Source organism: Scyliorhinus torazame, chromosome 5 (assembly GCF_047496885.1).
Source record: "Scyliorhinus torazame isolate Kashiwa2021f chromosome 5, sScyTor2.1, whole genome shotgun sequence".
In the NCBI taxonomy this organism is placed as follows: domain Eukaryota; kingdom Metazoa; phylum Chordata; class Chondrichthyes; order Carcharhiniformes; family Scyliorhinidae; genus Scyliorhinus; species Scyliorhinus torazame.
In genome coordinates this window covers 83,247,942-83,257,491 of record NC_092711.1, presented here as the reverse complement: position 1 = coordinate 83,257,491, position 9,550 = coordinate 83,247,942, and the positions used below count along the sequence as shown (strand labels likewise).

The window sequence follows — 9,550 nt, the reverse complement described above, 5'->3', positions numbered from 1 at the left end:
GGTTCCCAGAGCTGTGAGCCAAGTTGAGAGCGATACCCCGGATGTGGACTTCCTGGGGAAGGCAAAAAGACGTTCATGTGGTGTACTGTTAGTAGCAGTGCAGAGTAATGAGCGAATGGAATGTAGTGCATCAGGGAGGACCTCTTGCCAGCGGGAGGCCGGGAGATTTCTGGACCGCAGGGCCAGCTGGACGGCACTCCATACCGTCCCATTCTCCCTTTCTACCTGTCCATTTCCCTGGGGGTTGTAACTCGTCATTCTGCTGGAGGTGATACCCCTGCTGAGCAGGAACTGACGTAGCTCATCACTCATGAATGAGGATCCTCTGTCACTGTGGATGTAGGCGGGGAAGCTGAACAGAGTGAAGATAGAATTAAGGGCCTTAATGACGGTGGCCGACGTCATGTCGGGGCACGGGATGGCGAAGGGAAACTGGGAGTATTCATCGATCACACTGAGGAAATATATGTGACGGTCGGAGGAGGGGGCCTTTGAAATCCACGCTGAGGCGTTCAAAGGGGCTGGAGGCCTTCACCAGGTACGCGCGGTCCGGACGGTAGGAGTGCGGCTTGCACTCCGCACAGACCTGGCAGTCCCTGGTGATTGCTCTTACTTCCTCAACGGAGGAGGGCAAATTTCGTGCCTTAATGAAACGGTACAACCGAGTGACCCCTGGGTGACAAAGGCTGTTGTACAGGGTCCGGAGTCGGTCTACCTGTGCGCTGGCACATGTACCTCGGGATAGGGCGTCTGGGGGCTCGTTGTGTTTGCCAGGGCGATACTTAATCTCGTAATTATAGGTGGAGCGCTCGATTCTCACCCACAAGATTTTATCATTTTTGATCTTGCCCCGCTGTGTGTTGGTGAACATGAAAGCTCCGACTATTGGTCAGTGAGGAGAGTAAATCTCCTGCCGGGCAATGTCGCACAGCCTCAACGATAGCCTGGGCCTCTTTTTCGACGGACGAGTGCTGAATTTCGGAGGCATGGAGGGTGTGGGAAAAGAATGCCACGGACTTGCCTGCCTGGTTGAGGGTGGTGGCAAGGGAGACGTCCGATGCGTTGCTTTCTACTTGGAAAGGAAGTGTTTCGCCTGCAGCATGCATTCCAGCTTTGGCAATATCAGCTATGATCCGGGCGAAAGCCTGTTGGGCCTCAGCCGTCAGGGGGAAATGAGTGGACTGTGTGGGTGGGCGGGCCTTGTCCGCATTGTTTGGGACCCACTGCGCGTAATATGAGAAGAACCCCAGGCAGCGTTTGAGGGCCTTGTGGCAGTGGGGAAGGGGGAGCTCCATGAGGGGGAGCATGCAGTCGGGATCGGGCCCCAGAACTCCGTTCTGGACCACGTAGCCGAGGATGGCTAAGCGGTTTGTGTGGAACACACACTTCTCCTTGTTATACGTGAGGTTGGGGAGAGTGGCGGTGCGGAGAAATTTAGCGAGTTTGGCGTCGTGGTCCTGCTGATCATGTCCGCAGATGGTCACATTGTCTAGGTACGGAAACGTGACCCGCAAGCCGTACCGGTCGACCATTCGGTCCATCTCCCTATGGAAGACCGAAACCCCATTGGTGACGCCGAAGAGGACCCTAAGAAAGTGATATAACCGGCCGTCTGCCTCGAAGGTGGTGTATGGCCGGTCCGATTTATGGATGGGGAGCTGGTGGTAAGCGGATTTCAGGTCTACCATTGAGAAGACCCGGTACTGTGCAATCTGGTTAACCATGTCAGATTCTATGCGTGGGAGGGGGTATGCGTCGAGCTGCGTGTACCTGTTGATGGTCTGGCTGTAGTCCATGACCATACGGTTTTTCTCCCCAGACTTAACCACTACCACTTGAGCTCTCCAGGGGCTGTTAATGGCCTCGATGACGCCCTCCCGAAGCAACCGCTGGACCTCGGACCTGATGAAGGCCTTATCCTGGGTGCTCTACCGTCTGCTCCCTGGTGGCGACGGGTTTGCAATCTGGAGTTAGATTGGCAGAGGGAAGGAGGATCGACCTTTATGGTCGCGAGGCCGCACACAGTGAGGGGTGGTAAGGGTCCGCCGAATTTAAGGGTCAGGCTCTGGAGGTTGCACTGGAAGTCCAGGCGGAGGATAAGTGCTGCGCAGAGGTTAGGGAGGACGTAGAGGCGAAAGCCGTGGAACTCTATGCCTTAGACTGTGAGTGTGACCGTGCAGTACCCCCGGATCACTACGCGATGGGATCCGGAGGCCTTCCCGTATTTGGGTGTACAAAGCTCTCGGTGCTCCCGGAGTCCAGTAGGCAGGAGGTCACATGGCAGTTGACTTTCACACTGGTGGATGCGTTGGTCAGATTATGTGGTCGGGACTGGTCGATTCCCATGGAGGCGAGCCGTGGTTAATCGTCGGGTAGTGAGGCGGCCGATGAGTTGTGGTCCTGGAACGCCGTTGGTGTACATGTGCTGCGGGGTGGACAAGATGGCGGCGCCCGGAGATCCTGGGGATTACAAAATGGCAGCGCCCATGGAACGCATGTTGCGGGGGTGGAGCAAGATGGCGGCGCCCATGAAACGCACGCGTTGTGCGGGGGAAAGATGGTGGCGCCCATTGGTCGCACATGGCCTGGGGGGGGGGGGGAAGAGGTCGAATGGCAGCGCCCATTGTCTGTTACCGGCGGGGGGTGGGGACGACCGCGGCCGCTGGGCGGGCCTGGCACACCGCAGCAAAGTGGCCCTTCTTCCCGCAGGCCTTACAAAGGGCAGCGAGGGCCGGGGAGCGTTGGCAGGGATGTTTTTGCTGGCCGCAAAAATAGCTTCGGGGCACCCCGGAGATCACTGGCTGGCGGGTAGCGCAGGCGCATTGGGTGGATAGCGCCCCCGCTGGGGCGGCTGCATGTGGGGCCCATGAAGCGTAGGAGGAGTGGGCCGTGCGGTTGGGGGCGTCGGACTGGACATTGCGCAGGGCACCCGTCATGGAGAGCGCTCGAGTTTTAGTCTCTGAGAGGTCACGTGTGGCCCCTTCTAGGAGCCGCTGCCTGATAGCATCAGAACCAATTCCACGTCCTGGCAGTCACAGTCTGGAACTAGTGGGATCAGGGCCCTCCAGAAGTCCTCGATTGACTCACCAGGTAGTTGAGTCTGCATTGCGAGCGTGTGTCTGGCGAAGAGCATGTACGTCTTCTGTTCATAATTTTTGTTGAGTCGAGTCATGGTAGCGTAATTGGGCGCATCCTGGATCAGCGGGAAGACTTTGGAGCTGAGTCTGGAGTACAATATTTGAATCTTCTGAGCCTCTGGAACAGGGGTCGGCGCCGCGTTGATATACGCTTCAAAACAAGCTAGCCAGTGCTGGAAGTCCTTTCTGGCGTCGCTTGCGTGTGGATCCAGCTCCAGGTAATCTGGTTTAATCCAGAGGTCCATCTTCAGAATCGATACGAATAAATTGAGGCACGATCAATTTGGCTGGGGACGAAGTTGAATCCAAAATGAGGCTTTATTAGTATCAGATGTGTGGCCTTCCACAGCAGCTGGCGAAATGGCTGCGAGCTGGAGGCCATGCATATTTATACCCCGCCTCCTGGGCGGAGCTAGCATGCAGGGGTCACAGGTGAACCTGTAGTGCAGCTTCTACCGTACAACCTCTAATATCAGAACACAGTGGTTTACCACACTCTCCCCGTCCACCCCTCGGCTCCGTTTCTCCCTCCATTCCGCCACTTCCCTCACCGCCGGTGGATCTGACAAACAAGCTTCTGTCCCTGCACACCACCCGCATTGCACATGCTCAACGTCACAATGCCCGGGGAGTGATTGACGGCAGCTCCGGGCCAATAGCAAGAGGGGGTGGGACTGGAGGACTGAGCGGCAGCGGGTTGTCCTCCCACCGATTTGATTGAATGAAGGGGGGAGCTCAGCACTGACTGAAGCATGAGCCATACGAGCCCCAGGGCCGGAAGAAGGCGGTCGGGTTGAGGTCACAAAGGGTGAGAAGTGAATCCGGGGGGGGGGGGGGGGGGGAAGAGGAGTTGTGAACAAAGCGGGAGGTTGGGAACCAGGGATGAGATGTTGGTGGAGTGGGAATGTCCCTGGGCGGGTATTACTGAGTCCCCGAGGGTAATGGTCTGAGGAGCTAGTGGAATATTCCCAGTTACCAAACAACTAAATTCAATTCATAAAACATAGTGAAAACTAGCATCAGTACTGGTAACCAGGCAGCTATCACTGGTTGTGTTTAAACGGATCTGGTTCACTAATGGCCTTTAGGAAATCTGCCATCCCTACCTGGTCTGGCCTACATGTGACTCCAGTGCCACAGCAGTAAATCTGCCCTCTGAAATAGCCCAGCAAGCCATTCAGTTCAAGGGCAATTCGGGATCGGCAACAAATAGTGGATTCACCAGTGATTCCCACAGGAATTGTCATTTGTGGGAGAGAATTCCAAATGTTTCCCAGACTGTGTGTCAACAAGTATTCCCTCATTTCACACTGAGTTCTGTGACCTGGCTACAATTTTTAGGCAATGTCCCAAGTCCTTACTCCCCAGTCAGCAGAAATCACCCCTCTCTGTCTTTGATTAAATCATGCTGTAATTTACTAAACACCAGGACGTGGAGATGCCGGCGTTGCACTGGGGTGGGCACAGTGAGAAGTCTTACAACACCAGGTTAAAGTCCAACAGATTTGTTTCGAATCACGAGCATTCAGAGCATAGCTCCTTCCTCAGCTGTGCTCCAAAAACTAGTGCTTCGAAATAAACCTGTTGGACTTTAACCTGGTGTTGTAAGACTTCTTACTGTGCCCACCCCAGTGCAACGCCGGCATCTCCACATCATGGCCTGAAGATGAGTCAAACAAGCGTCTGTCCCTGGGCATGAGCCGCAGTGCCCATGCTCCACATCACAATGCCCGGCGAGTGATTGACGGTAGCTTTGCACCAATAGGAAGAGGAGGCGGGACTGCTGGACCGAACGACAGCTGCTGGTCCTCCAACCAATCGGAGTGAATGAGGGGCGTGGCTGCTCTCAGATCTCCCTCATAGGCTGAGACTCTGCATCATTTTGAGTTCTTCCCATTAGCCACGGGTGTGGGTTCAAAAACCTCATTTCCTGTCTGAGAGATGTTGACCAATGGGAGGAATTGGAGGACTGGATGGAGTCTGCTCCTCCAGCCAGTCAGACCTGCCGGCTTTGTGTGAATAAAAATGGAGCTTCACACAGACTGAAACATGTTCCTGTGTCAAACATCTGAGTAAAACGTTTTCTTTCCACTTCAATGGACTTTTCTTTAGAATCCATTGACCCTTCGACAGAACTGTTACAAGGAACAGCAAACGTTTACTGTTTCTCTCGCCACAGATGTGGCACAGTGGTTAGCACTGCTGCCTCACAGCGCCAGAGACCAGGGTTCAATTCTGGCCTTGGATCACTGTTTGGAGTTTGCACATTCTTCTCGTGTCTGCGTGGGTCCCGACAGGTACTCCGGTTTTCTCTCACGAGAATGTGCAGTCTTGGTGGATTAGCTATGCTAAATTGTCCCTTAGTGTCCAAACGTGAAGTGGGGTTAGGGGGAAGAGGGTGGGGGAAGTGCACCTGGGTGGGGTGCTCTTTTGAAGGTTGGTGCAAACGCGATGTACCGATTGGCCTCCTTCTTCACTGGAGCAATTCTATGATACGACCAGACCTGTTGAGTTAATCTAGCATTTTCTGTTTTACTCTATATTACACACATTTTTAATCCACTAATTATATTTATTGAGCCACTATACCATCAACTACCTGGTGCAGTGTTATGTTTCAGCTATCCGGCCTTGAGTGACTGTGTGAAGTTTGCACATTCTCCCCGTGTCTGTGTGGGTTCCCTCCCGGTGCTCCAGTTTTCGCCCACCATCCAAATTGAGGTTGATTGGCCATGCTAAATTGCCCTTTTGTGTCCAAACAAAGGTTAGGTGAGGTTACTGGGTTACAGGGATGGGCTGAAGTAGGATACTTTCTGTGGGCCAGTGCAGGCTTAATGGGCCGAATGGCCTCCTTCTGCACTGTACATTCTATGATTCTGTTGGAATTTCTCTCCCACAGTCTGACCCAGTGGGTCTGTCTGGTGGTATTTCCCTGGTACTGTCCATGTATTTGAATGTTTGGGTATTTTAGGGAGCAGCTAAAACTTCCTTGGTTCTACCTGTGTCTTTGGTTAATGTGTCTGGAGTCTTTGAGTTCTTTCAGTCTATCTCCAATTCTCCTTCCTGCCTCGGGTGTATGGGTGTAGGTAGCTTGGTGTGATTCGTGTTGTTCTATTGTCTGTCTGTTTCCAGCAGGTATTGTTGCCTCTCGATAATGACTGTGCTGCTACCCTTGTCTTCTGGTCTTATGAACATATCCGTGCTGGATCCAAGCTCCTGGATTGTCTGAATTTCTCTCCGGGTAAGATTCTGTATTTATTTCACTACTATCATAGAATTTAGATATCATAGAATTTACAGTGCAGAAGGAGGCCATTCGGCCCATCGAGTCTGCACCGGCTCTTGGAAAGAGCACCCTACCCAAGGTCAGCACCCTACCCAAGGTCAACACCTCCACCCTATCCCCATAACCCAGTAACCCCACACAACACTAAGGGCAGAGACCTGATTGAAGGATTCAAACATGGGAATTCTGGGAAAGATAGTCAAGGATTTGGGAGGTGACAACATGTTCAAGGAGTTTGGAGAGGAGAGGGAGGTTGAAGATGGGGCAGTAATTTGTAAGGATGGCAGGGTCAAGGGTTTATTTTATTGAGGAGGGGGTGATGATGGCAGATTTGAAGGACAGAGGGACAGTACCTGAAAAGAGAGAAATGTTGACAAAACTCTTGGCACAGGGTAGTTAGCTGATCAGTAGCTCAGTGGGAATAGGGTCGATGGAGCAGGAGCTGGGTCTCATGGACGAGATGAGCTCTGAGAGGGCATGAGGGGAGATGGGAGAGAAAATAGAGAAAGATGTGGGTTCAGGGCTCGGGAAAGGATGAAATTTAGAGACAGTTTGGTCCGGTGGGCTCGTGGAAGGGAGGGAAGCAGCAGGGGCAGCTGATCGGATTTACTCAATCTCAGTCACAAAGAAGCTCCACAAGCTCCTCACATTTCTTGTTGGAGCTGAGGATGGAAGAGACAGGGGAGAGCGAGAGTACTTCAAAAGGAACTAACTTGTGTCAGAGATATTAGAAAGTTTCAACACACTGCGTATTTCACACAAATCTAATTTATTTGACTTTTAGCCAGAATATTAGCCCCTGTAAATGGGCTGGAGTTTGTTATCAGCAGAAAGAGACCCAAATGAACATGGTTCAGTCCTGAATGTGAGGAACAGCAAAATCCAATCACTGTAGTTACTTGTGGCCTCGTTGGTGTCTCAGCAGGTAGGATGAAGTGGTGAATCCCTTCCCACACATGGAGCAGATGAATGGCCTCTCCCCAGTGTGAACTCGTTGGTGCTTCTGCAGGGCGGATGACTGAGTGAATCCCTTTCCACACTTGGAGCAGGTGTATGGTCTCTCCCTAGTGTGAATTCGCTGATGTGCAGTGAGGTGAGATGATTGTCTGAACCCAGTCCCGCATTGAGAGCACCTAAACGGTCTCTTGTTAGTGTGAACACGTTGATGGCGAATCAGTTCCCCAGAACGTTTGTAGCACTTCCCGCAGTCTGGACATTGAAACGGTCTCTCATCAGTGTGAATTCGCTGGTGATTCAGAAGTTCGGATGACTGAATGAATCCCTTCCCACACTCGGAGCAAACGAATGGCCTCTCCCCAGTGTGAATTCGCTGATGTACAGTGAGGTGAGATGATCGCCTGAACCCAGTCCCGCAGTGAGAGCACCTAAACGGTCTCTCGTCAGTGTGAACACGTTGATGTTGTAACAGTTCCCCAAAACGTTTATAGCACTTCCCGCAGTCTGGACATTGAAACGGTCTCTCATCAGTGTGAATTCGCTGGTGCTTCTGCAGGTCGGATGGCTGAGTGAATCCCTTCCCACACTTGGCACAGACGAATGGCCTCTCCACTGTGTGAATTCGCTGATGTACAGTGAGGTTAGATGATCGTCTGAACCCTGTCCCGCAGTGAGAGCACCTAAACGGTCTCTCGTCAGTGTGAACACGTTGATGAAGCATCAGTTCCCCCGATCTTTTATAGCACTTCCCGCAGTCCAGACATTGAAACGGTTTCTCATCAGTGTGAACTTGTTGGTGACTCAGCAAGTGGGCTGAAATAGTAAATCCTTTCCCACACTTGGAGCAGGTGAATGGTCTCTCCCCAGTGTGAACTCGCTGGTGTGTGGACAGAGCGGATGGCTGAGTGAATCCCTTCCCACACTTGGAGCAGGTGAATGGTCTCTCCCCAGTGTGACTGCGCCGATGAGTTTCCAGCTTGGATGGATAAGTGAATCCTTTCCCACAGTCCGCACATTTCCACGGTTTCTCCTCAGTGTGACAGCATTTGTGTCTCGTTAGGCCTGATGATTGACTGAATCCTCGTCCACACACACAACACGTGAACGGTTTCTCCCCACTGTGAACGATGCTTTTTCCTTCCATGTTCAAAATATAATGATATTCAGGATATGATAAATTGAGGACTCTGTCAGATCCTGATGTGATGTTTGGTTTGAGTTTCCAGACTTTGCAGTCTCCCCTTCAAACATCCTGTGAAACTGATTGAAAACAGAAAATAGGGAGTGAAAGAGAACCCACAAAAACACAAAGGCAGGTTGTGAAATTGAGCTGAATGAATCTGGTAATTTGTGGGGCCGGCACTGGGAAAAAGTGACCATGAAAACTGCTGCATTGTTGTAAAAACCCAACTGGCCTCTTTGGGAGGAGAGAGGAAGAGGTGAAGAGGAATTTTGTATATCTACAAGACATATTAAGAGAGTAGTTGGCAAAGCAAATTCGACCTTGAGCTTCATAAACAGTAATACTGACACAGAAACTATGCTTCTGGTGGCAAGGTGATGAGCACTGCTGCCTCACAGTGCCAGGGACTCGGGTTCAATTCTGGCCTTGATGACTGACTGTGTGGAGTTTGCACTTTCTCCCAGTGTCTGCGTGGGATTCCACCCGGTGCTCAGGATTTCTCCAACAGACCAAAAAATAATGATAAAGGTAATAGTTTATTGTCACAAGTAGGCTTCAATGAAGTTACTGTATAAAGCCCCTAGTCGCCACATTCCGGCGCCTATTCGGGGAGGCCGGTACGGTAATTGAACCCACGCTGCTGATCTTGTTCTGCATTACAAGCCAGTTGCCTTACCCCACTGTGCTATACCAGCCCCAAAGTCCCTGGTCGCCACATTCCGGCGTCTGTTCGGGAGGCTGATCCGGGAGCAAGTTAGGTGGATTGGCCTTGATAAATTACCCTTTAGTGTCCAGGGATGTGCAGATTAGGTGGGGCTATGGGGTTACAGGGTAGGGGTGTGGGCCTCGGCAGGGTGCCCTTTTAGAGAATCAGTGCAAACTCGATGGGCCGAATGGCATCCTTCTGCACTGTAGGAATTCTATGGTTCTAATTCTATTCTATGAATCTTTCTAAAGCTCTGGTCACCACTCTTCAGGAAGAATATG

The 9,550-nt window shown here is 51.9% G+C and overlaps 1 protein-coding gene and 1 long non-coding RNA gene across 6 annotated transcripts in view; one reads left to right on the top strand and one right to left on the bottom strand.

Annotated features, from left to right (window-relative positions):
- The first annotated feature begins 6,197 nt into the window (after window positions 1–6,197).
- The window catches only part of LOC140418695 (uncharacterized), a 30,430-nt gene continuing 27,077 nt past the window's right edge, over window positions 6,198–9,550 (top strand). Inside the window, exon 1 of the long non-coding RNA XR_011945243.1 lies at window positions 6,198–6,378. This is a non-coding gene — a long non-coding RNA (uncharacterized lncRNA). The remainder of the gene's footprint in view (window positions 6,379–9,550) is intronic.
- LOC140418681 (uncharacterized) overlaps window positions 7,176–9,550 on the bottom strand; it is a 403,178-nt gene continuing 400,803 nt past the window's right edge. For all 5 annotated transcript variants that reach the window (XM_072502230.1, XM_072502229.1, XM_072502228.1 and 2 more), the window contains one exon: window positions 7,176–8,640. In XM_072502230.1, coding sequence (XP_072358331.1) covers window positions 7,319–8,524 — 1,206 coding nt within the window. In that variant the 5' untranslated portion in view covers window positions 8,525–8,640 and the 3' untranslated portion in view covers window positions 7,176–7,318. The remainder of the gene's footprint in view (window positions 8,641–9,550) is intronic.